This window comes from Lepidochelys kempii, chromosome 1 (assembly GCF_965140265.1).
Source record: "Lepidochelys kempii isolate rLepKem1 chromosome 1, rLepKem1.hap2, whole genome shotgun sequence".
Classification (NCBI taxonomy): domain Eukaryota; kingdom Metazoa; phylum Chordata; order Testudines; family Cheloniidae; genus Lepidochelys; species Lepidochelys kempii.
Window position 1 is genome coordinate 164572041 of NC_133256.1, and position 27644 is coordinate 164599684.

Here is a 27644-nt window from a genome sequence, read left to right on the forward strand (position 1 = left end):
GTTGAGTTCAGGATCCTGACACAGGGAAGAAAGGTAAGCAGCAGGATATGGACCCTGGACTTCAGGAAAGCAGACTTCGACTCCCTCAGGGAACGGATGGGTAGGATCCCCTGGGGGACTAACATGAAGGGGAAAGGAGTCCAGGAAAGCTGGCTGTATTTCAAGGAATCCCTGTTGAGGTTACAGGGACAAACCATCCTGATGAGTCGAAAGAATAGTAAATATGGCAGGCGACCAGCTTGGCTTAACGGTGAAATCCTAGCGGATCTTAAACATAAAAAAGAAGCTTACAAGAAGTGGAAGGTTGGTCATATGACCAGGGAAGAGTATAAAAATATTGCTTGGGCATGTAGGAATGAAATCAGGAGGGCCAAATCGCACCTGGAGCTGCAGCTAGCAAGAGATGTCAAGAGTAACTAGAAGGATTCACCAAGGGAAGGTCATGCCTGACTAATCTAATCGCCTTCTATGATGACATTACTGGTTCTGTGGATGAAGGGAAAGCAGTGGATGTATTGTTTCTTGACTTTAGCAAAGCTTTTGACACGGTCTCCCACAGTATTCTTGTCAGCAAGTTAAAGAAGTATGGGCTGGATGAATGCACTATAAGGTGGGTAGAAAGTTGGCTAGATTGTCGGGCTCAACGGGTAGTGATCAATGGCTCCATGTCTAATTGGCAGCCGGTGTCAAGTGGAGTGCCCCAGGGGTCGGTCCTGGGGCCGGTTTTGTTCAATATCTTCATAAATGATCTGGAGGATGGTGTGGATTGCACTCTCAGCAAATTTGCGGATGGTACTAAACTAGGAGGAGTGGTAGATACGCTGGAGGGCAGGGATAGGATACAGAGGGACCTAGACAAATTGGAGGATTGGGCCAAAAGAAATCTGATGAGGTTCAATAAGGATAAGTGCAGGGTCCTGCACTTAGGATGGAAGAATCCAATGCACCGCTACAGACTAGGGACCGAATGGCTAGGCAGCAGTTCTGCGGAAAAGGACCTAGGGGTGACAGTGGACGAGAAGCTGGATATTAGTCAGCAGTGTGCCCTTGTTGCCAAGAAGGCCAATGGCATTTTGGGATGTATAAGTAGGGGCATAGCGAGCAGATCGTGGGATGTGATCATTCCCCTCTATTCGACATTGGTGAGGCCTCATCTGGAGTACTGTGTCCAGTTTAGGGCCCCACACTACAAGAAGGATGTGGATAAATTGGAGAGAGTCCAGCGAAGGGCAACAAAAATGATTGGGGGTATGGAACACATGAGTTATGAGGAGAGGCTGAGGGAACTGGGATTGTTTAGCCTGCAGAAGAGAAGAGTGAGGGGGGATTTGATAGCTGCTTTCAACTACCTGAAAGGGGGTTCCAAAGAGGATGGATCTAGACTGTTTTCAGTGGTAGCTGATGACAGAACAAGGAGTAATGGTCTCAAGTTGCAGTGGGGGAGGTTTAGGTTGGATATTAGGAAAAACTTTTTCACTATGAGGGTGGTGAAGCACTGGAATGCGTTACCTAGGGAGGTGGTAGAATCTCCTTTCTTAGAAGTTTTTAAGGTCAGGCTTGACAAAGCCCTGGCTGGGATGATTTAATTGGGGATTGGTCCTGCTTTGAGCAGGGGGTTGGATTAGATGACCTCCTGAGGTCCCTTCCAACCCTGATATTCTATGATAGGTAGAGCTGGGCAAAAAGTTTTATCAAACTTTTTCTGCAAAAAATGTAGATTGGGTGATATCAAAACATTCTGAAGGCTCAAGTTGGTTTTGTCAAATTGTCTGGTTGGAGGGGAGGAGGGGGACCTAAAAAAAAAGTCCAACAAGTAAAAATGTTTTACTTTTTGTAAATGAAAGGTTTCCATTTTTTGATTCAAAATTACTTATTAGTTTCAAAAAATCCTTTAATTTTAAGTCAAAGTTTTAAAATGGTTTTTCAGTTTTGTCCGAGTGAAAGTTTAGTTTGAGCCAAACTAATTTTTTTTATTTTTCGTAATTGCCGGCAAACCAAAACCATTTGTTGTTCACACTGACCTCTCTACAGATTCTGCAAGGCATCCTATTGAACGCTTTGCCTAAAGCAGTGGTCCCAAACTTGTTCTGCTGCTTGTGCAGGGAAAGCCCCTGGCAGGCCGGGCCGGTTTGTTTACCTCCCGTGTCCGCAGGTTTGGATGATTGCAGCTTCCACTGGCCATGGTTCGTTGCTCCAGGCCAATGGGGGCTGCTGGAAGTGGCATGGGCCCAGGGATGTTATAAACATGCATATTGAGAATAAACATACACAGAAATTTTACTGTGTAGCAAGATATTTGAAGTATCTTAAATATTTTTTGTAAAAATAGTCTGAAATGTCTCCAGAATGTACACTGCAGTTAAATTACCTTTTTTTCCTGAGATATAATTTGAAAGGTTTGTGGAGTGAGGGAATAAAAGACATTTTTATTAAAAGAAGAAAAGATGGAGGAGATATAAATGTTGATAGGGAGCTATGAAAGAAAATGGGTTCATTAAATGTTTTGGGAATGAGAGGCACAATCTCACATTTTTTATTTGTTTTCCTTTTCATATATTTTAATTTAGAACAATAGTCATGTGGTTTAGAAATCTTTCTGGTTTAAAACATTGTTGATTTGATTTCTGTATTAAGTATGCTGCTAGCAATCCCCTGAAAAATTAAACCCCAGTCCTGTAAAAAGATATACCAAAACGGGCTCCTTGCAAAATCAAGGGCTAAGTGATCAAATATTTAATTTTGTGACACTTTTAAAAAGCTATGTGGTATCAGAGCACTGCTTTTTAAATCTAAAATAGCCACTGTAAATAAGGATGCAAATTTGAGTTGAATAGATGAGAGAATTGTGGTACTTTTCCAAAATATGGCTAGTGGTAGCAAGTACCACAAATATGGCTACTTGTTACCACTTGCAGTAGATTGTGCAGATGTTCAGAATATGACCGTGCATATGTTGATGGGTTCCTTTGGTCCGTCTCACCCTCTTCGAGGTTTGGATGCTCTCATTGGCTCTACTAGGCTTCTTGGGCTTGGTTTCCCTTCAGAAAGGCTCAGATACTTTGCTTGGCTTCCCTTCAGTGGGATTTGGATACTTCTCTGGCATCTGTTGGGCTCCTTGACTTGGCTTTCCCTTCATGGGGTGTGGATTTTCCACTAGTCTCTGTTTGGCTCCCCCTAGGTGGGCTCAGATACCTTAGGCTCTATTCCTCCCTCTGGTTTGTTGGACCCCACAGCCCAGGGTGGGGGAAGGAAATCAGAGGTATTCTCCCAACTACCACCCATTTGTGGTACTCAGAGGAGATGTCAGTTAAGTACTTTGGGCATATCTTGCATAATGGTAATCATCCCTCTCCTTTCTTAATGTTTTGAGCAGCAGTGAAATAGTTAAACTCAGATAAACTATATTGGTTTACACTCAGTTGACATTTTGAAGATTTTCTTCCAAACCATAAGGGCTAGAAATTTACTGAGGGTTTTTTCTCTCCCCATTTGAAAGCTGAGATTCTGGAACAAAGATGGAAGCTTAAAAAATAAGAACTAGCTCACCAAACTGCCATGAGTTGACTCAGTCCGATCTCTGAATAAATGGATTGTGATCGGTTGCCCACTGTTTCTCAATGGAGTACAAGGCTAAAGGAAAAATACAATCAGGCTGTTTGCTTTTTGTAATTTCGACAGCACGCATGCACCAGGATAGTGGTGTTACAAATATGTAAAATAACTTAATTGGTAAAGCATAATGCACATAAGACTTACTGTTAACCTGTTGCGTTTTTTTTCTCACTTTGGTTAAAGGAAAACTGCTATGTTAATATAAAAGTATCTGGGTCTTTAATCTAATTAGGGAGAGGTATTGTTCACTCTAAAAGAGTGTCTTCATATATATACAATTAATCTAACAGGAAGATGTCACATTACTGATGTATCTAAGAAACTTAGTCCTCCAATACCATGGCATCAGAGCATCTCGCTGTCAGGAGTGGCTAACGACCATGAGTGCCAACCTCAGGGAGACTGTCAAAAAGTAGAGCAGACACCCCAAACTGGCTCTTATGTTCTATAATTAGATTTCCCCAATCCAATAACAAGTGTGAACTCCTAAACCATGCAGTCAGACAGTCCCGGTGGGCATTTGAGTATATCTTGCCACCCAGGGAAGCTGGACTATGTGATAGATGGTCACTTTACACCAAAAGTCACAGTAGTGTTCTAGTTACTCCCAGTCCCAAAGGACTGGTTGCTTACTCCAGGTTGTTTGTACTCGGATCTCTCCCCAAAGACAATGTCTATAGCCAATCCTGTTATAAATTAAGTAAAGGTTTATTAACTAAGAAAAGAAGTTATTTACAAGGTTAAAACAGGAAACACACACACAAATAAGTTAGTCTTAGATTTTAAAAGATAATATGAGATTCTGTAATAAGCAGCTCCATATGTCCTTTAGGGCTGACCCATGCTAAGCACCATGGGGGGTCTCTTGATTATGTTTAGGAATCTTTACCACTCAGAGTCCAGACAGCGTGAAGATCTGTTTCTCTAAGTCCTAGGCTAGTGCCCTACCCATTGGTGAATCTTTCCTCGTCTGATATGGAGTTGGATTTTGGGAATTCATCTCCCATTATACACACACACACAAAATCAGATTTGTAAATTTCTATTATTGTAAATTAGTATGATTAATTTATAAGTGCCTAACCAAAATAAATAAATCTATTAAAATGATAGGGAAGGTAAACTATTTGTATAGATGTATTTATTTAAACTCTCCACATTTAATCAAGGTAGTTTTAAGTGTTACAAATTAACAAACCTGAAAGTCGTCTTTTGTGTGCATTTAAGCGGGAACTGAATTTCATTTATTAATCAACATAACCAGAGAGGACTTCATTTTGGGATGAATCATTGAAAATGGTGATTTCCACTGAGAGAAATCATTCACAGATTAGAGACAGTGCAAAGTGATAATTTTCTAAACAGTTTTAGAAATATCTTATATTTTCTTTCTTAGCAAAATTAAGAATTTAACTCTAAAACATTACAAATTACTCCAGTTTTGCTTTATCAGCATCCAGCCCACCCAAGTAACGTTCTTATTTTCCATTGTGAAGTGCATCATTCTTTTTCAATACACTGCAATTTGCTTTCAAAGCTGTTAATTTTCTGTATGCATGTGCATGGATTAGTTGAGTTTTCTTTATGAAGAGAAATGTGTCTTCTAGGATCTTGTTCTGTTGAATTTGTTAAAGTCTTCTTATGCCGGCTAATGCATTTTAAACTTTTTTTACAGCATCTGTAAAAGCACTAAAGGGTATGTGTGAAAATTTTTATAAGTATTCAAAGCCAAAAAAAATTCGAGTATGTGTTGGAACATGGAATGTCAATGGTGGGAAGCAATTTCGAAGCATTGCTTTTAAAAATCAGACACTCACTGACTGGCTTCTAGATGCACCAAAGTTAGCTGGTATCCATGAATTCCAAGGTAGGATATGTATTCTCTTGATTTGATTAAAACCTTGGATCATTTAGAAATAAAAATTGGTATATAAGGTCTTTGTTTGTTATAAAGGTAATTGTAAAGAACAAATAGCATCTTTTTATACTTAAATACAGATCGAAGAAGTAAACCTATTGACATATTTGCCATTGGATTTGAAGAAATGGTTGAATTAAATGCAGGAAACATTGTGAATGCAAGGTAAGTGGTATCATTATATACAAATATTGTTCATCTGGTACAAGTATAAAGTTTCAAGTTTTAGTAAATATTCCATTATGTTTTAGGAAAATTATAGCATTTTAAAACACTTGTGATTCCTTTAAATAACTTTTGGAAGAGGCAACTGGTACAGTGACAATCTTCCAAAAGACATGTACCTTTCCCCAGAAAAAACTGGAAAGCAGTGACCACTGGGGCCAAATGCAATATGCTCTCACAGATCCAAATAGTCAATACAAGTACATATCTAGAATTGTACCCTCACCAGCCCTAAGACTTTGTTTCTTCCTATAATGCTGTTGAGCCAGTTTTATCCCAGAAAAATTCTTCTTCTTTCAGAGTCTTTGTACATCCCACTTCTGGGACAGCAGCTTCTAATGTGAGCGTGTGGAGCCCTCTTTCGAAGCGTTGTCGGAGGGGGTCTGAGGACACTAGGCAAGGATGTATGTCAGATGCCCTGTTTTACATAGGGAAACACATTCCTCCAGCCTCGCTGCTTCTTCACCACTGCAGAGAGCAGAAGGAACTGTTGGTCATGTCCGGGGCTATTCCTAGTTTGCATTTAGCTGTTTTATTCCTTGTATATAGTTTTCCTAGTGTAGGTTAGTAGGGAGTTATATTTTTTCCCAAGTTCTTTCAGAGTTCTCCCCAGCACTGGGACCACGGTCATCAGCATGGACTCTAAAAAGAGTTTTAAGAAGTGCACATTGTGTCCACCTTCAATCCCAGAATCAGATGCACATGTTCACTGCCTTGGATGCCTGGGCAAGTCGTACTCTATTGCGTGATAGGTTGATAAGTAAAGTCAGAACTGGGATTGATTGATAGCAGCCATCACCACCATCGACAATCGCCTGTTCTCTTCTCTAGGTCTTCCGGTGAACTGGAAGAAATTCCTCTTTGACTCACTCTCCGAGGATGTTTCTTGGTGCAATGCTGGCCTTATCACAAGCCAGAACATTCCTTCTGGAAACAGATTCCTCTGCATCCAGCAGGCCCGTGTCATTCTAAAAAGGTTTCCAAAGCAGACCACTTGCTTCTTTCAGAGACTCCTGGAGCTTGTGGCATTGACACACACCATTTCTATCACCTGTCTGCATGTGAGACTTCCGCAGCATTGGGTAACTCAACTCCATGCCCCAAATAGAGACAGGCTGCAAAGGACTGTCTTGATTCAAGTGTTGCTGCAGTTGAACTGGTGGGAGTCCAGGGATGGTATTCTCTGAGGATTGTCTTCCTGTTCCCACCTGTGATTCTAGATTATCTGCTTCACCTAAAGTCTGAAGGACTCTGCCTGTTCCTTGAAAGTCCATCAAACAACTATATATATATACCACCAGCACGTTAAAAAGAAGATTTGAGTTTCTCACCTTACAGCTGTCAGATTCTTAAAGGAACTTGTTAGTTGCCTTTCCTCCTAGAAAGGAATCTTCCACTTCCTGGGACTAGAATCTAGTTCTATCAAGGCGATGGAGCCTCCCAAGAACAACTTTCCTTGAAGACAGCTTTCATTTATTGCCATTACCTCAGCAAGGAGCGTTAGTGAGCTAAGAGCTCTGATGGCCAGTTTACTGTATGAAGTAGTCTACAAAAATTAAGTGGTGTCTACACTTCACCTTTCTCAAAGTTCTTCCCATCCTGTGTTCTTCCTTAGACTCCATTCGCAGCTTTTATCTTGAGAACACAAAATCCTTTGGAAAGTCAAACAGGTTACTTTCAGCAGATGAGGAAAGATGCCCGGGAGAATTTACCTCAATCCAGAAACTGTTTTAGTGAATTAGGAAGCACAAAAATGCTTTTACAATATAAATGGAGTGCCAGTGCCTGGAGGATTAAGGGTCCTCTGCATATGGCCACTGCTGCCTCCAGGGCTTTTCTAGGCATCTTCCAACATTGGAGGTTGGTAGGGCAGCAACTTGGAGTTTAGTCTATACCTTCAACATGTATTATTCCACAGACTAGACATCACGCTCCAGTGCCCATTTTGGGATAGTGGTGCTATAGTCCATATTCGCTAAGAACTCCTTGCTCACTGTTCATCAGAGAGCGCACAGCCTAGAAGTTTAAAAAAAAAAAAAAAGTTATTTACCAGTAACTCCTGCTCTTTGACAGCTGCCTCTGCGCATTCGCATTTCCTGCCCATCTTTACCCCTAGCTTGGTTGTGTGTGACTAGGATATCTGATGTAAGATGCCATGCAAGAGTGATTGGTCTCTCCTCAAGGGATATGGCTTTAAAAGAGGGTTCCACGTGATCTCTTCCAGAAGTATTATAATCTCTATTTCTGTTCAGCTGGCTACTGCAGCACTGGTTTTGTGTTACAGCTGGAATGAGAGCCGAGGCTTTTGGTTGCATAAAGAAAAAGCTTTCCAGTCATTGCCTTGAGGGGGAAAGCAGTTCAACTGAAGTAAATGGAGTGACAGCACATTTACACTGGTGTAGCTGAGTTCAGAACTGGACATGGTGCTCTGTACTCACTGTTGCAAATTGTTAAGCAGTGATTGCCCAGTAAAATTCCTGTGCCTGGGATTTGTTTGATCCTTTCTTGACCCATTTGGTTGCTGACAAATAAAAAGACAGCGACATCATTATGCAGGTCCAATTCTTTTTAGGCAATGTGAGATGTATTTGATACAAGACTGATCAGTAGCAATCACTGTTACACTGTGACCCTAGAGCCTCTGGCCTCTCCCAAGAAGTTCAGAACAGACCTGCCCTTCAAAAGTTGTGATTCTAACATCTCAGTGGTCTTCCTGCTAAAGAGGAACTTTAGTGAGACTAACTCAACTGCCCAATACTTGGGCTTCTCCTAGCTGTTTTAGTGAAAGATCAACTTCCTGAAAATAGCCAAAAGCAGCTTCCACTTATACAGTTTCCATCTCATTAAAAAGGCTGTCAGAAAGCTCCTCCCAAACAGTTTCATGTTTCAGACTCTCTTCCTGCTGCGAGACCAGTGAAGAGACTACATGATTCAGTTCCACATCAAGCTACCTCCTAACCTCCTTTCTCCCTTCCTTTTTCAGGGATCCCTTTTAAAGAGATGAAGATGTTGCTTCTCTCCTCAAATTCGGAGTAATAAAAGAGATCCCTCAGTATTGCCTGGGGAAAGGGATTTTATTTGGATAATTTTCTCTTCCTTATCATAAAAAAAGAAAAGGGTGGGGGAACATTTTCTAATACTTTAGACTGGAGAAAACTGAATGAACATGTGAATGTTGTATTTTCATATTGTGATGCGGACTGCTGTTATCCTTTCCCCAAATTAATAAGATTGGCCCCCACTGTGGAGGCAGGCACGATATCTTGCTTATCTTTTTCCTCTGTAAAATCTATTGATTCCACTCCATTCCTACTATGAAAGCCCTTGTTCGGGCCCGGCTTGTTTCTCCTGCTGACAACTGCAATCTCCTTTGGCCTACTGGACTTGCACTTTGCCTCCCGCTCATTCTGTACAAAATGGAGCTGCAAATGTCATCCACTTTGTTCACCACTCTAACCATGTTTAATCTGTCTTCAGACCCCTTCATTATTTCCCCTCATTTCCCACATAAAGTTAAATGTCTTGTCCTGCCCTTGAAGACCATTGGCAATCTCACTTTTGTCTACTTCATTATTGTGTTTTTGTTTTTTCAAGGATATTGTATGAAATATTATTTAAATGCAACACACTGTAGATATGTAGGTGTCCTTTTTTTTTTTAAACTGCCTTTTTTATCTCACTGGTAGCACAACCAATCAGAAGCTGTGGGCTGCTGAACTGCAGAAGACCATCTCAAGAGATTACAAATATGTGCTGCTGGCTTCTGAGCAATTGGTGGGCGTCTGTCTCTTTGTGTTCATCAGACCCCAGCATGCTCCTTTTATCAGGTGAGTGAACAGACAGCTGTACTAAAATTGGTATGCTCACCAGACTGCTTTATGCTGCAAAATAAAACTCAACACAAGTGGTTTGCAAAGTGTTCATATGGCTTGACACCAGCACTTAAGAAAAGCTGTTACGTTTCCTGTTAAAGACAGTTGCTTAAATTCTGTAATCTTAGATATGGAAATCTTGTACCTTGCCTGCAAGACTTGGAAAGCATCCATATGTCCATGCCTTATCTGCTCAAAAACAGTTGATGTCGTTAAAACACTGTGTTGCAATGTGATGTTCATATTACTGATGATGAAACTATGTAAACATCCAACACCCTGTCATTATTTTGTACTTCTCCAGTTTCATTTGGTGACCGTTAGAACTCTGTTTGAATGTCACTTATTGCTGCTAAATTTTGTCATTGATTTAAGGTTTAATAATAAATATTTAAATTATTTTTTAGGGATGTTGCTGTTGATACTGTAAAGACTGGTATGGGAGGAGCTACTGGTAATAAAGGCGCAGTAGCAATTCGAATGTTGTTTCACACGTCCAGTCTTTGCTTTGTCTGCAGTCACTTTGCTGCAGGGCAATCACAAGTCAAAGAGAGAAACGAAGACTACATAGAAATAGCCCGAAAACTCAGTTTCCCAATGGTAAGCAACAATGCTGTTCAGATTCCATAATAAAAGAAAAATTAAATCCTTAAAGCCATTAGGGCAGCTGCTGAGTATGTGATACTTCAATTTTTAAAATGAGTCTAACAAAGATAATCTGTTAACAATCAAGAGCATTACTCCTAAAACTTCAATATGGTGTACTCTGCCTTGCATCCTATAGAAATTTTAAACACAAAGTAAATATTTGCAAATTTGAACAAATTGAAAAATGTTTTCTTGAATTCTAAGCTGTAAAAAAAAAAAATCCAAGCTGTGATCACTAATTATAGTTTAGATTTATAACTGTGCCTACTACCTTAGTATTAGTATCATGCCCAAATTAGCCTTCGGTAGTTTTCTGTGGGATTGTTTGAAGAGAGGGTTCCTTCCCCTTCGGCTTTCTCATATTTCAGCCGTATGAGATGGCCATATTTCAGTTTCTCTACAAGATGCTCAAACATGTATTGTCTCCACTGACAATTTCCAAGACGTAAATCAGGTTGTCTTAAATTGAAAGCAGACTAGATTGGGAAATGATATAAAGAGAGTGGGAAAAATCAAACTCCAAAAAGAGAGGTACAAAAGACTCACCTAGTTAATTATGCCCTTGGCTTTGTTACAAAATATTGTTTGACACCTAAAGATCTTTCATAGCTGGAAAGTCTACAATCTAACCTGAACAGCAAAGCTGCCTTTCTCTCAGCGTATCATCTTAGTATGCCAAATGGTCCCAGGGAAGTGGCTCTTTGTTCTTCTTAAAAACCTTTTTGTGAGGCAGAGGTCAGGTTTCTCATTACAGCACCTTTTGAAACCAGAGCAGAATGATAAAATCTATTAAAATTCAGTTCAGATAACTCTTGCATAAATGTCAGACTGTCATCTCATGAAATATTTTTTTTCTCTCATTAATGTTCTGCACATGAGACTCTCTGGTTATCATATGGTTCCATCCAGATGATCAGTATCCACAAATATGTGTATTTCACCCACCCCACCAGAAAACACCCATGCAGATAGAAATTGCATTGATTTTTAAGATTGAAAAAGATCATAAAGTATAACTCACGCATCTATATTGTGACAAAGTTCCTCGTCTACCTTGGTGGGTCTTGCGCTTATTGGTGGATTTGCTTGCCTTGGAGCTTCACAGCAGCCCTCAGTTTGGCCATTTTCATGAACCCACAGTCCAGGACAACTCCTCCTGTGTCTGACCAGGAGTTGGGAGGCTTGAGGGGAACCCGGGCCCGCCCTCTACTCCGGGTTCCAGCCCAGGGCCCTGTGGAATACAGCTGTCTAGAGTGCCTCCTGGAACAGCTGTGCAACAGCTACAACTCCCTGGGCTACTTCCCCATGGCCTCCTCCCAACACCTTCTTTATCCTCACCATAGGACCTTCCTCCTGGTGTCTGATGATGCTTGTACTCCTCAGTCCTCCAACAGTCCACATTCTCACTCTCAGCTCCTAGTGCTTCTTGCTCCCAGCTCCTCACACATGCACACCACAAACTGAAGTGAGCTCCTTTTTAAAACCCAGGTGCCCTGATTAGCCTGCCTTAATTGATTCTTGCAGCTTCTTGATTGGCTGCAGGTGTTCTAATCAGCCTGTCTTAATTGTCTCCAGAAGGTCCCTGATTGTTCTGGAACCTTCCCTGTTACTTACCCAGGGAAAAGGGACCTATTTAGCCTGGGGCTAATATGTCTGCCTTCTATTACTCTCCTATAGCCATCTGGCCTGACCCTGTCACAATATATAGATTTCTGTCACAAGGTTGTTTTTAATTTCAACATGTATATTGTTTTTCAGGGAAGGCTCCTCTTTTCCCATGACTATATATTTTGGTGCGGCGATTTTAATTATCGTATAGATCTTCCTAATGAGGAAGTGAAGGAGTTAATTCGCCAGCAGAATTGGGATTCCCTTATTGCAGGAGATCAACTTGTCAACCAGAAAAATGCTGGACAGGTAACTCTTTAGAAAATGGTACATTTAAGAGTCCTTTATTTTTCATACTGTAACTCTTATTAAAGCTACTTCATGGGGGTGCTTGTGCAAGATTGTTTATGTATTGCATTGTTAACTTGTCACTTTTGTCAAGTCACCAGTCTGGAATAGGGTGGAGTGGAAAAACAGTCAGTCGGTTGCTTGTATCAGTTGCTCTGAAGAAATTGTTAGTAGTGCAACTACAAAGACTAGCTTTAAGAATGAGATTTTTGATGTCCCTTATAAAAGAGAAACTGCATTGTCATCCTGCTAATAGTGTTTGGAGCATATTAAAGAGAAAACAGTAATGGTTATCAAAGGCAGTTGTCACAGCACAGGATTTTTAAGAGAGCATAGTAAAGTCTTTTTTGGTAACACCACTGGTCGCATTCAAATTATGTAAATAGAATGAATGTATTTGCTGTCTCCTACTTCATGACAAAAGCAAATAGACAACTGATAGCAGCAGCAAATCAAATTATGGCTTTTTTAAGGAACACAAAGATTTTAGGGGGTTTATTGTAGCAAGGCTTCTGACATCAACTTTTTTTTAGCAGGTCATAGTTAAAGGGACACTGGCAATGTAAAAATCATACTCCTGTGTGAAAGTGTTTTATCCCAATTGTTAAAGTATCAACACATACTATAGTTGAAACATTAAACACACATATTTTTTCTGTTTTTTTTTTTTAGTTTATTTTGTGCGCTTGGCAACACTTTATTTCTAGGTAGTGTCTACTTTATTGGAGTTAGCTTTCTCTTATTTGTGTAGGTCTTTTGCACAGCAAGAGTGGAGAGAGAAACATTTTATAAAGTGTTTTTTATTCTTTAATAAAGGAATATTATAAAAACAAAAATTGCCCACCTCTGAATTTCCCTGACAAAGTAGCAGAAACTACTTAAATTGGATTTCGTTTTGTTTTTTTTAAATTAACTAGATTTCAAGTTGATTGTGTCCCTTCAAAACAAGAAAAACCGACAAATACTGTATTTATTAGGTCAGCCTTTGGCTAGGGGATCAAAGTTAAATTCATATCTCAGGGTTCCTCTAACGTTATTGAGACTGCCAAACGCAAAACCAAGTTCAAAGTAGCAGTTGACTCAGTTCTTGCTTATGTAGCATACATTTTACCAGTGAGAGAGCTTCTCTGCCTTTTAGGGAAGTAGATTAATTGGTCTTATTTGTTATTGGGGAGAATTTCAAAAGTGCCTAAGAGATTTAGTGATGCTTAATAGGACCTATGCTCCTAAATTCTATAGGCATTCTTGACAGATTTCAAAGAAATCTCAGAATTTTCCTTTTCTTGTATTTTTGTGCGTTGATCAAGAATACAACAGTATTATCTTTTTGCACTTATTGTACTTCTGCTCTTCCATGTCTCTTCCCTTAAGACATTAAGACATTTTTGGTTTTAGTAACTTGTTGGGAGACATTGATGGGATGCATCTTCTGTTCAGGCAAGCACCTCTCGTGTAAACATTTCTGCTTAGAAATATAGATGTTGCTATAATGGGATAGACCGCTCTATGTAGATCAGTATCTAGTCCTAGTATTTGTTCACACAGAGCCAGCAAAGTGCACCACAAGGATGTGATTTGTAGAATGCTTAGCATGTTGTGTTCTAATTGTCCCATATAGACCCTGCTGGCGCACTCTAAAATGTACCTAGTTCATGCTGAGGTAGTTCTGTTTCATACAGGACTACATTAATGCAAACTACATACCTTTTTAGATGGTGCCAACAGAGTCTACATGGGCAGTTAAAGCACAGCACATTAGTGGCTTTATGAATCACACCAGTCTGGTATGCTTTGCTGTGCCATATAGACAAGTTCTTAGACTATTGCTGATGCAGGATGCATTCAAAAGTTAGAATAGGAAGATGGATTCACATTCTTCTGAGAGACGTGCTTGGGCTCAGTCTTTTCCTACCATTGAAAGAAGACAGAGTTTTGATTAATTTCCTTAAGTTTTCCACAATGGTTTCCCATCTTTGTCTTTTAGTATGACTCAGAATGTCTTTGTTTATGCAGATCTTTAGGGGATTTTTAGAGGGAAAGATAACTTTTGCACCTACATACAAATATGACTTGTTTTCTGATGACTATGACACCAGTGAAAAATGTCGCACGCCAGCATGGACAGATCGTATTCTTTGGAGAAGAAGAAAATGGCCATTTGACCGATCAGGTTTGCGAGTTTACTTAATTTTAATTCAATATCAATTTAAATTACTTATAGTAACTTTCCAGCAGTATTCATAATTCCTAAAATGTTTCAGGATTACTACTGAATTCACACCAGAAAAAAGTAATTGTTCATTTTGTTAGATCATTTGAACAAGAAAGTATATATAGCCCTCGTTCTTCTTTATATGCCTGCCTTTGCCTTTGTTTTTGTGTGCAATGTTGTAACATTGCATGGCAGTAGCCAGAGTTCAATATCAGTTACTGGCATTTGTGTAAAGTAAAAGAGCCTCCAATTTCCCCCATCCTGTTTTCAGTTTGGTTTAATATCTAGATTTTTATTTTTTTTTAGCCTGTCCATACAGTCACTCTTTTTCTTTTTTTTTTTTTCTTTTATGCTTATTATAGCTGAAGACCTGGATCTTCTGAATGCTAGTTTTCAGGATGAAAGTAATATCCTTTACACATGGAATCCTGGTACTTTGTTGCACTATGGAAAAGCAGAGCTGAAAACGTCTGATCATAGGTTTAAACTTTACTTTCTGTATTACTCTTAACCATTTAAAATGTAATGCTTTTGCTTTATTATTGTATTCCTCAGTCACTCTGATGTTTTCTAACTTTTCATATATATGTATGTATATTTCTTTAAGGCCTGTTGTTGCACTGATTGACATAGATATATTTGAAGTTGAGGCAGAAGAGAGACAGAAAATTTATAAGGAGGTGATTGCTGTGCAGGGACCACCTGATGGTACTGTAATGGTCTCCATCAAAAGCTCTTCACCAGAAGAAAACTATTTTGATGATATTTTGATTGATGAACTTCTTCAAAAGTTTGCAACCTATGGTGAAGTTATACTTATAAGGTTAGAACAGTTCTATTTACCATTTAAACAATACTCTTTATTATTATTTATCAACTTTCCTATAAACTTTCTGAACTGATGTTCTTAGGATGCATTTGTGTTTTTATTTACTTCATTGTTAGAATTGAGAAAATGTCTAAATTCAGTCTGTTTAAATTGTGGCCAATGATGAGAGCAATCAATATTAGTGGGTTGGTTTATTTTAAAGGGCCTTATTCCATCCTCCATCCAAAAGAGATGGGGGAAAAAAAGTAAAGCCAAAAATTGGTGGTGGGTTCTATTTCTACCCCTCCCTTAAACTTAATTTCAAAATATTAACCTTTGGAAACTAATTCCTAGATGCATTTCCCACGGAAACTTATTTGGTATCCAGTTGGCCAGTGGAGGGTGGGCCATATCATGGCTTGGGAGAGAAATATAATCTAAATATGCGCTTAGATAGGCTCTGTGCAGGAAAACTTCCCAGCAACCAAGGGGAAATAGATGGGGACGTTGGTGGGCATAGAAGGACCTGAGAGGAGAAAAGACCTTGTGCTGAGTAGCATGGAAGAAGGAAGAGAGACATGTTGTTATATTATTTCATTATGCTAAGAACAGTTCCATTCATCTTCAATGTTCAAAGGGTTGAAAAGATACTATTTTAAAATAGGATCTAGCAAAAGTCACTAATTTAACACTGGGGACAAATGTGGTGAAAACTGATAAGCAACTAAGTCCATCTGTAGTCTCTCTGGGATAGGTGGCAGATGATAAAAACAGCAATTCTTACAAAACTGAATATAAGGGGAAATAGAAGATACAGAGTAGAAAAAAGTCAGTTTGTACTTTAATCTTGTTAAATAATGAGTACTCAAACAGGTCAGTTTGACTTCAAGTGGCATCTTGACAAACCTGAAGAAGGAAACCAAAATCATGGTTGTTGGCAGGGAAGTGAGACTTAAAAGATCTAGAGGAGTCCCTATATCTGACTTTTCTCTTGTCTTCTGTTTTGCTTCCTTCTTTTCGCTCCCATCCACTACCCACTGGCTGGTGGAGGGTGGATTTGTCATGTGCCCTGCTTAGTTATCTGTTGGCAACCTGGATGCATCTTTGGTGGCAACTAATTTATCAGTTGCCAAAGAAGCTGTCCAGCTTAGTAGTGATACTTTATCAATGGAGACAGCTGAAAAGGGAAATCATGGGGCTCACATAACCTAATCTTATGATCATTTCCTTTTGTAGCCTTACCATGTATATATTGATCTGGATACATCAGTGAATGAGGACAGACATGGATGGATTTTAAGCTGCAGGCCGCAACTTTATTAATCTCAATGCTGGGAAGGGTTGCGCACCACCCTGTCACCCATACTTTCACATACCAGAAATTTTAAGTGGCTCTAGGGCAGCACCTAGCATATGACCTGTAACTCCATAAACTCTTCAGCCTACCACAGAGTGGATAAAAATACATGATTGTTTTAATTTTAAAAGATATTTTATTTAAATACACTTTTCTTTTTAAAAATAAACCTTTAAATCTGAAAGTATGAAAACCTATGTTAAGACCTAAATTTACTGTAATCTATTAAAATAATTTAAATTAATTAAAAAATATTATTAAGCAGAATGTGTTTGTTGCCCAAGTTTTAAAGCAAGTCAAGCTACTGAACTGGTGGAAGTCATTGGATAAGCACCTGGAACCAAGAGCTAAGTCTATTTTTGACACCAGTAGCCTCTTCTGCAGGTACAAAGAGATAATTGTCTTCATTTCAGTTTATTCAGCTAGTACAGTTCAATGTCTAGTTCACTGAAAGTTGAGATAATTAGGAGTTATAAAAAGCAGGAAACCTTGTTCTTCTTCGAGTGCTTGTTCATGTCCATTCCACATTAGGTGTGCACGCGTGACGTGCACGAGCGTCGGAAACTTTTTCGCTTAGCGGCTCCCGGTGGGGCCCCTGCGCCATGCATATATACCCCTGCTGCTCGACCACCCTCCAGTTCCTTCTTACCATCCGTGGTGGCGTTGGAACAACCTCTCTCTTTTGTATGAGAGCAGTCCCTTAGCCTTTCTCATAGATAGCTGTTATCAGTGACTTAGCATACCTTTGTTGTGGACACTTAAGTGATTAGGTGCTTGGAGGCTTTCAGCACCCGCCTCGGGCCACAGAGCATGCCACAGGCCCATAGGTTTAAGGCTTGTGCCATGTGCTGCAAGCCTATGCCAGTTAGTGACCCCCACGGCTCGTGTCTATGTTGCCTGGTTGAAGAACATCAAACTGAGCGGTGTAAGATTTGCAAGGCGTTCAAGCCAAGAACAAAGAAAGAAAGAAAGACTTTCGTTTGAAGCAATTGTTGATGGAAGCTGCATTGTAGCCACCGGGCCCGGAGCACCTGACGTCTGCTCTGGCTTCCTCGGTGCATAGTGCCCTGGAGCTGTTGGGAGACCCGGCACCGGATAAACACCGAAAGCTGTCAGCCCCAGAGCGCCAGACTAGGCCCCAGCATGGCTCATCCTCCCCAACGCGGCCCATGGCGCAGCCAAAAGGAAGGTGCGAACGTTCCCCGCATAGGAGGCCGGCGCCTTCGAAGGCCCCGAGCACAGATAAGAGTGGGAAGGCCGCTGTCCCGGCGCTGGCACCGGTGGCTTCAGCACCATATGTCCCACCAAGCCCAGGCCTAAGTGAGCTCAGTGCAGACAATGGGCTCGAGGACTTAATGAATCAGCCCTCCACGCCTGGCACCTTTGAGGCGGCAAAGGACCTCATTCAGCTGTTGGCGACGAGCCCCCTCCCGTACAGGGAGAATCCTCCGGCACCCATGCCATGGGTGCCATCGACGGGTAAGCCGGCAATGGTGTGCTGTTTGAGGACACTGCCCAGGCATCGCTCCCGGAGTTGGTCCCGGTTGAGCTCCACGTCTGCAGACTCCCAGTTACCTGCGACTCAGAAGGAAGTCGCGGTACCGGGAGTGGGTTGGCTCGAGGAAGTAACGGAAGAGGGACGACGCTCTGCGGCACCGATTAGAGACTGGCACTGGGAGGAGTCGAGACAGCCCTCGCTGGAGGTCTCCCTCAGATGCCAATGCCGATCCTGGTCCTGAAAACACCGGTGCCGTTCCCTGTCCCCGGTATATCGGTACCGGTCTCGCTCCCGTTCCGTTAGGAGCCACTCGTCGACCTCCCGCTGGCAGAGATCATCGGCACCGCCGTGGCCTTCACTGTCGGCGTCGCTGCAGTCCGACGTCGACTCTGGCCATTACAGTTACTCGCACCGTGCTCCAGACAGCAAGGACCCTTAGACGGGGTGGCAAGCCCAATGGGGGCCACCAGGTCATTGGCCCTTCTGGACTCCTTGGACCTATCAACAGCGCCAGTGGGCCCTGTCCAGGGCGAGCTACTCGGTGCAGTGGTCCTGGTCCCCGCACCAATGCCCAATGGCATCGGAAGCTACAGTATCCAGGCCTCCAGCATCCCCTTAGGATTAACCGGAGAGACCAGCACTGAGTCTGGTGCCGCCCCAAGGTCTCCCGCCCCGGCTCAAGCCGGAGGCCCCTCCCATGGAAGAAGGGGAGCAGGAGGACCAGCCAGAGGGGATTGAGCAGCTGCTAATCTCCTCGTCATTCCCAGATGAGGCGTGTCTGGTCCTCCACCCATAGACCACAGAGCCCACCAGGAGCTACTGTGTAGGGTCGCCCAGAACTTGGGGTTGCAGGCTGAGGAGACGGTTGAGCAGGAGGACCCCATTGTGGACATTTTGAGCCCCGAAGGTCCATGTAGAATGGCGCTCCTGCTCATTAAGACCATCCAATCGAATTATAAGACTATATGGCAGACCTTGGCCTCCAGTTCTCCAACGGCCAAAGGTGTGGAGCGCAAGTACTTTGCCCCATCAAAGGGCTACGAATTCTTGTTCTGCCACCCAAGTCTGTGCTCCCTGGTGGTCTCGGCAGTGAACGAAAGGGAGCGCCATGGACAACAGGTCCCGACACCTAAGGCCAAGGAGGCAAAACACTTGGACTTTTTTGACAGAAAGGTGTACTCCTCAGGGGGCCTTCAGTTGAGGATTGTTAACCAGCAGGCCATCCTCAACAGGCATAATTTTAACTCCTGGGCAGCAGTGGGGAAGTTTAAGGACAACCTCCCACAAGGTTCCCAACGGGAGTTTACGGTCCTGGTGGACAAGGGCAAGGCAGCAGCTAAGACCTCTCTCCAGGCCTCCCTGGATTCAGCAGACGTGGCGGCCAGAAAAATTGTGTTGGGGGTGGTCATGAGGTGCTCGGCTTGGCTGCAGGAGTCAGGCCTGCCGCCTGAGATCCAGAATACACTTCAGGACCTCCCCTTTGAAGGGTCCAGGCTCTTTTCGGACCAGACAGACACGAGGCTGCATAGCCTCAAGGACTCGAGGGCTACACTTAAGTCACTGGCTATGCACACCCTGGTGGTGCAGAGGAAGCCCTTTAAGCTGCAGTCTCCCCCTCAGCACCAGTACCAGCCTCGTCATAGGCATGAGCCTTACTGTAGGCGAGGCAGGGATAACAGGATGGCGCAATAATAACAATAATGCGCCAGGTCAGCACAAATCCCAGCCGGGCACTAAGCCAGGATTTTGAAGGTGCACTTGAGGACAGCATACCAGACCAGTCACCGGATCTGTCCCCTTGTTTCCTGAATCTCCTGGCCCGTTTCTCCCATGCGTGGTCCAGCATTACGTCAGACCGTTGGGTCTTACGCATGGTACGGAATGGGTACTCGCTACAATTCTCTTCCCACCCTCCTTCCCCGTCCTTCCTCAGGGACCCCTCTCACAAGCATCTCCTAGAGAAGGAGGTTGGCTCACTGCTAGAGGTGGGGACGGTAGTGACGGTGCTGCACGGCCTAGGGGGGAAAGGTTTCTACTCCCGGTACTTCCTCATCCCCAAGGCCAAAGGGGGCCTTCGTCCCATTTTAGACCTGTGCGGGCTCAACAAGTTCCTGGTCAAGGCAGGGTTCCGCATGGTCTTTCTGGGCACCATTATCCCTTCCCTGGATCCGGGAGGCTGGTACGCTGCCCTCAACATGAAGGACACATACTTTCATATCGCCATCCACCCAGCACATCGGCGGTTCCTGCACTTTACCATTGGCCAAGAACATTACCAGTTTGTGGTTCTCCCGTTCGGTCTAGCCGCGGACCCACAGGTATTCACGAAATGCATGGCGGTGATGGCGGCCTTCTTACGGAGGCAGAGGGTCCGGGTTTACCCGTACCTTGACGACCAGCTCCTGCCAGGTCGATCCAAAGCGGAAGTGCGGGGCCACTGAGTGGAGGTGGCCCTGAGATTGACCAGGAGCCCCAGCTCGCAGAACAATGTCCCCAAGTCCACTCTCGTGCCCACGCAGAGAGTAGAATTCATAGGAGCGGTCCTGGACGCGGTGCAGGCCAAGGCAAGCCTTCCAGTATCCCGATTCCGGGCCATCCAGTAAACGGTGGCCTCCCTGGGCTAGTTTCCAACAACAATGGCCAGGTGCTGCCTGCGGCTGCTGGGCCACATGACAGCATGCACGCACGTGGTCAGGCATGCCAGACTGAGACTCAGGACTCTGCAGGCGTGGTTCGCTCGGGTGTACCGCCCAGGCAGGGACCCCCTGGACTTGGTACTGACAGCCCAAAGGGATGTGCTGGACTCCTTGCTGTGGTGGCAGTCCCAGCCTGTGGTTTGCGAAGGCATCCCCTTTGCCACCCCACAACCAGACCTGACGCTGGTGACAGACGTGTCAGACCACGGATGGGGGGGGCTCATCTGGGGGACTCAGGACTCAGGGCTTGTGGTCCGGAGCAGAGCGGTCACTCCATATCAATGTGAAGGAGCTCAGGGCGGTTCGTCTAGCCTGCCAGACCTTTCACGCCACTCTGACTGGTCACAGCATGACCGTTCTGACAGACAACACTTCTGCCATGTTTTATATAAACAAGCAGGGTGGGTCCCTTTCCTCGTCGCTCTGTCACGAGGCTCTCCTCCTTTGGGACTTTTGTATAGCCCACGCCATTCACCTCGAGGCATCGTATCTCCCGGGGGTGCAAAACGAGCTGGCAGACTACCTCAGCAGGTCGTATTGCATGCATGAGTGGACGCTCTGACCGGACATCATGCTTTTGCTCTTCCACAGACGGGGGTTTCCCTGGGTAGACCTGTTTTCCCCCAGGGCCAATGCCCAGTGCCCACGGTTCTGCTCGTTCCAGGGCCACAGCCCGGACTCAGTCGCAGATGCATTTGTGATCCCTTGAGGAGGAGGCTTGATGTATGCTTTTCCCCCCGCTCCCCTTGGTACACAAGGTCCTGCTCAAGGTACACAGGGACAGGGGGGCGGTGGTCCTCATCGCCCTGGCGTGGCCCCGCCAGCACTGGTACACAATGCTCCTAGAGCTGTCATTGGAGGCCCCGGTAGTCCTGCCCCCTAATCCGGGACCTCATCACGCAGGACAGCGGGCGGCTTCTCCACCCCGACCTGCAATCAATACACCTGATGGTGTGGAAGCTCTGTGGCTAAATGCCTTGGAGAGCCAGTGCTCCATTCCTGTGCAGCAGATTCTGCTTGGCAGTAGGAAGCCATCTACCAGGGCTACCTATGTGGCCAAGTAGAAGAGGTTCTCGTGTGGGTGTGAGCCCCGACAGGTGCAGCCGTGTTAGGCCCCAGTGCAGGCCATTCTGGAGTACCTCCTGCACCTCAAGCAGCAAGGGCTAGCCCCATCCTCACTCAGAGTGTACCTGGCGGCCATCTCCGCCTTCCATTTGGGGTTTTCGGGGGGCTCGGTGTTTTCCCACCCAGTGGTGGGACGGTTCCTTAAAGGATTGGAGAGGATGTTTCCGTACTCACCCCCCTCCCCCCCCCCCGTCCCTCCTTGGAACCATAACTTGGTCCTCTCTAAGCTCATGGGACCCCCATTCGAGCCCCTCGCTATGTGCTCCCTCCTCCACCTTTCCTGGAAGATGGCATTTCTGGTGGCCATTACCTTCAGCCAGAAGGGTGTCTGAGCTGAGGGCTCTCACCTCTGAGCCACCGTAGACAGTATTTCACAAGGATAAGGTGCAGCTCTGACCGCACCCCAAGTTCCTTCCTAAGGTGGTCTCGCAATTTCATTTGGGCCAGGACATTTGTCAGCTCGTGTTTTTTCCCAAAATCCCATATGGACCCAAGTCACCGCAGCCTACACACCCTGGCTGTCCGTTGAGTGCTGGCGTCGATTTGGAGCACACCAAGCCCTTTTGTAAATCCACGCAGCTGTTCGTGGCCATAGCCGAGAGGATGAAAGGCCTCCCGGTGTCGGCGCAGCAGATCTCTTCTTGGATTACAAGCTGCATTCAGGCGTGCTATGAGCTTGCATGTGTTCCGGCCCCGGCGGTTATGGCCCACTCGACCAAGGCGCAAGCGACTTCCACGGCTTTCCTGACACAAGTCCTGATCCAAGAGATCTGCAGAGCAGCCACCTGGTCCTCGGAGCACACCTTCACGACCCACTACAAGGTCAACCAGCAGGCCAGAGAGGATGAGGCAGTTGGCAGAGCGGTCCTCCAATCAGTTGTTCTGTGACTCCTACCCTCCTCCAGAGGTAAGCTTGTGATTCACCTAATGTGGAGTGGACATGAACAAGCACTCGAAGAAAAAACAGTTACTTACCTTCTCATAACTGTTGTTCTTTGAGATGTTTTGTTCACGTCCATTCCACCACCGCCCTCCTATCCCTCTGTCGGAGTCGCCAGCAAGAAGGAACCGGAGGGGGTCGGGTGGCAGGGGTATATATGCATGGCATAGTGACGCCACTCAGGGGGCCCCGACAGGAGCCGCTAAGGGAAAAAGTTTCTGACGCTCATGTACACGACGCATGCACACCTAATGTGGAATGGACGTGAACACCACATCTCGAAGAGCAACAGTTACGAGAAGGTAAGTAACCTTTTTTTTTCTTCTTTTTCCAATCTACTAGAGATTGAGATCTACTAGTATTAAAATCTTGAACGTGACTAGAAGCAATCTGTTCAATTCACTACCTACAGATTCCTTTGTTTAATAAATCAGTTAAGTTTTGAATACAAAAATGCAAAACTTCTTTTTTCTTCCACATTTAAGATAATTTTATTTAACTAGTTAGTTTTAAAATGACATTTTTATGAATTTTTAATAAAATTCTAATTTACATCCAAACAGCTTATAACAAATCAAGTAAAAAAAATATTAATCTGTTAAAGAAATCCATCATTCACCATTTTCTAAAAATATAAGGAAGTAAAAATTAAGACTATGAATGAATTGTTAAGCTATACAGCTGCTTAAATTGATATATGTATACCAAACTTAGTGTAAAGGCAATATTTAGTTGCAAAACAACTTGTTTTAATTGCCAACCAATGAGAATAGTTAATTTCTAAAGAAAGATGTAAAGTACCAATGCAAAGCATGATTAAAATCAATTATTTAAATCAGTCTCCCGCTTGCTGATTGAAATCATGATTAAAAGTGGTGATTTAAATTGCTTTGATTTAAATCCATCCACCCTGCAGCCAGGTGTAAGATTCTGCTTGCACAGATGAACCTGGATCAGAGCTTTATATAGTGAAAGTCTGGGGTGAAATCTTGGCCCCAATGAGTCAGTGGGAGTTTTGTCCTTGAACTCAATGGGGCCATGATTGTTTCTTCTGCTAAGTTCTTACGAAAGGGTGGGGATAAATCTTACTCGTACAATAATGGTACATGGAAATACTGAAGAAAGTATATTGAAATGTGGTGAGGAGATTCCCCAATTAATATTAAATATAGTACTCCCTCCAGGCCCTACACACATTTTCTGGCTTAGTTATCAGGGTTGACCAATAGTAACCTAATGCATTACCAAAAATACAAGGGTTTTTTTTTTTTCCCCAAGCTTGATCTTATCAGAATCAGCAGCCCTACCTACCACCCACCCACCTCAATAGGGGGAAACCTTGATGGGAATGGTGGTGATTGGGAAAGCCCCAATAGAAGGGGGGAGGGAGAGAAGAGAACACATGTTGGGGGGAAGGGGTTGCAGGAAAATGCAGGGGTGACCCCTCTTTCCCCTTTCATTAATTTAAACCCTAGCCTAGGCCATGTGGGGCCTCTTCTTGCTGTTTTAGCAGCCCCATCCCCACTCCCCGTAACTGTAGTTTTGGAACTGTGTTCTGCAAGTGCTGTGGGTCTTCCCATTTTGGGGTTCAGGAGGGAATTTTTTCTTCTCTTGGGGCCAAATCGGCAGAGGCCTTGTGAGTTTATTCACCTTCCTCGCAGCATCATGGAAGCACAGTTAAGTAGTTTTAGTAATAATATGTGGTAGGGATCTCAGTTCATCACAACTTTCAGTTGGATCCATTGTAATTAAAGGCTAAAAGGGATCATTCCAACATTTTTTTACTTCTGGGATTTTGCTGATGGGCCTTGTGCCCATGGGATAGGGGGGGAGACCTTGTGGCTTTCAAATGCCAGCATCCCCCTTTGGAACCTCTGTCCCCCTTATAGGGTGAGGGGGGAGAAGGATGCTAAAAGGATTCAAAGGAGTGAGCTGAGTCCTAGGGCCAGGATGGTGTCCCCATTAGATTTGCCAAATTTCTACTTGCACAAAACCGAATACCCTCACCCCGCTCCTGCCCGGCCCCTTCTCCAAGGCCCTGTCATGCCTCCCATTCACTCCATCCCTCTGTTGCTCACTCTCCCCACCCTCATTCACTCACCCATTTTCACTGGGCTGGCTCAGGGGGCTGGGGTGCAGGCTCCGGGGTAGGGCCAGAAATGAGGAGTTCAGAGTGAGGGAGGGATTCCAGGCTGAGGCAGTGGATTGGTATGCGAGAGGGGTGAGGTCAGGGATGGGGGGTTTGGGATGCAGGAGGGTGCTCTGGGCTGGGATCAAGGGGTTTGGAGGGTGGAAGGGGGTGAGGGTTCCAGCTGGGGGTGCGGGCTCTGGGGTAAGGCTAGGAATGAGAGGGTTGGGGTACAGGAGGGTGCTCCGGGCTGGGATCGAGGGGTTCAGAGGGCAGGCGGAGGAATCAGGGCTGGGCCCAGGTTGGGGTGCAGGCTGCGGGCGATGTTTACCTCAAGCAGCTCCCAGAAGCAGCCTCTGCGCCGCATGGCTCCTGGGAAGTCCCAGCCTCCATGTCCCTGCTCCGGCTCCTACGCAGAGACATGGCCAGGTGGGTCTGGACGCTGCACTGTCCACAGGTGCACCCCTGCAGCTCCCATTGGCCAATGGGAGATGTGGGGGCAGCGCTTGGGGCAGGGGCAGTGTGTGAACAGCTGCTGGAGGGGGGACGTGGCGGCTGCTTCCCAGGAGCCACACGACATAGAGGCTAGCAGGGAACGTGCTAGCCCCTCTGTGCAGCGCCATCAACTGGACAGTCAGCGGCCCGGTCAGCACTTCTGACCAGAGCTGCCGGGATCCCTTTTCAACTGCATGTTCCAGTTGAAAACCGCACACCTGGTCACCCTAGTCTCCATTGAAATCACAGGGAGTAGCTTGTAGGACCAGAGCTGTAGTCAGATCCTGCAAAGTGTTGAGAGCCCTTCCAGTAGGAGGAGTGGAGGGAAGTCAACAACTTGCAGGTTCAAGCCCTCCCTTCCTTCTTATAGGTTCTTATTTGTTCTCACATGCCATAAAGCCCAAGACATATGTAAGGAAAAGGCTTTGATAATGAGTTGATAGTAAAATCAAACTCTCTCTCTAAAATAAAAATAAAGCAAAGAAAATTGCATCTAATATATTGTACTCATACAGACAGATAATACGATTTAAATATGCCACAATATGATTTAACTTTGAGTACTTTAAGCAGATATCTAATAATGTGCCACTATGTTTCCTAAGAGGGAAATAATAATTGTACTGTATGATTTTCATTTTTACTGTGTTTTGTCTTCTGGTTTATAGTAATGACAGATTATGGAAACTATGAACTAAATCAGTAGGCTCATTTTTAAAATGGAAAATTTTAATTTATTTTTACCTTGATTTTTTTTATTGCTTCATTTAGAAAGGTTTATAAGATAGTCAATAGATGATAGATAACAAAGTTGTTCAATCATATTTTGTCATTTCAACATTTGTCAATGTACTTTGAAGGTTTGTAGAAGACAAAATGTGGGTAACATTTTTGGAAGGAAGCTCTGCTTTGAGTGCTCTGAACCTGAATGGTACTGAGGTAAAGTACAAATTACTGAAATTATCTGTAGTGTGCTTAAATGTAATTCTTTAAGTACGATGTGGTTTTCAGCTGCTATACCAGTTGTAAAAGCGCCTATATCTAAGTAGATCCCAGGCCAAATGGATGAGATTCTTTGGCTTGTGACAGAGGAGGTCAGACTAGATGATCATTTAGATCCCTCTGGCCTTAAAATCTATGGTATCTTCACTTCTATTATTTTTTCTCTGCAAATGAGCTCACTTTTTTATAGTTATAAGAATGCAAAAAAGAATGAGCTTTTTTTTAACTGGTTTATGATACTTTTCTTTGTGATTATTTGCCTAAAAAACAAACAAGTGTCGTGAGACTACAGTGTGGACTAGGTTCTCATTTTTATGGTAGAGTATATTATTAATCCAAAATTTAGCACTCCTGTGCATAGGTGTTGGAACTAGGTGTTCAGGGGGTGCTACAGTACCCCTTGGCTTGAAGTGGTTTCCATTATATACAGGGTTTACAGTTTGGTTCAATGGCTCTCAGCACTCCCACTATGCAAATTGTTCCAGCACCCCTGCTCCCGTGGGGCAATCCTGACCCTATTGAAGTTGTTGGGAATTTTGCCATTGATTTCATTGGGACGAGGATTTCACTTGTGGTACATAGTAACATCTATGCAGGTTTGTAATTGGCTAGATCCCTAATAAGATTTTGATCTTGTAATGTGATCTTTGCAGGTAGACTCTTAGACCTTTTGAAGTCACTGAGTCTCCACACAGGGAGTAGGAGTTCAATTAATGGGTCGGACTGCAGGATTGAATCCTAACATTGTGTCAGTACATATTACAGAATTGTCATGATTTGCTTAGCTCATAAGTAAGGCTGACTGTCATGACAAAAAAGGGAAAATAATGCTTTTGTCAGAGTAAAGAATGCAAAAGTCATTTTAATTTTTTTTAAATGCACACAATAGTTTTACATTTATTTTTCATTAGAAAAGTATTATGTAGTTGTAATTAATAGTTAAAAAGCAAGTGAAGATGTCAAAAAAGAAACAAATGGGTCAAAACTCTTGGAACACACTTGCTGTGTAGAAGGAAGATTAGAATGAAAAAGATCATGCCTTTTCATAAAAAGCTCCCAAAAATCATTGTTTTGTCACAAAAATCCTGAAAAACATAGAACCTTGTTCATAATATTCTGTATAGCAGATTGTACTTTCTGTGGGTTTTTTTT

The 27644-nt window shown here is 43.7% G+C and overlaps 1 protein-coding gene across 10 annotated transcripts in view; it reads left to right on the forward strand.

Moving 5' to 3' along the window:
* Positions 1–27644, forward strand: part of SYNJ1 (synaptojanin 1) — a 107505-nt gene that overhangs the window by 39792 nt on the left and 40069 nt on the right. For all 10 annotated transcript variants that reach the window (XM_073362090.1, XM_073362107.1, XM_073362119.1 and 7 more), the window contains 9 exons: positions 5288–5479; positions 5611–5695; positions 9442–9582; positions 10035–10227; positions 12034–12192; positions 14245–14401; positions 14806–14923; positions 15051–15266; positions 26351–26429. In XM_073362090.1, the coding sequence (XP_073218191.1) occupies positions 5288–5479; positions 5611–5695; positions 9442–9582; positions 10035–10227; positions 12034–12192; positions 14245–14401; positions 14806–14923; positions 15051–15266; positions 26351–26429 (1340 nt within the window). The remainder of the gene's footprint in view (positions 1–5287; positions 5480–5610; positions 5696–9441; positions 9583–10034; positions 10228–12033; positions 12193–14244; positions 14402–14805; positions 14924–15050; positions 15267–26350; positions 26430–27644) is intronic.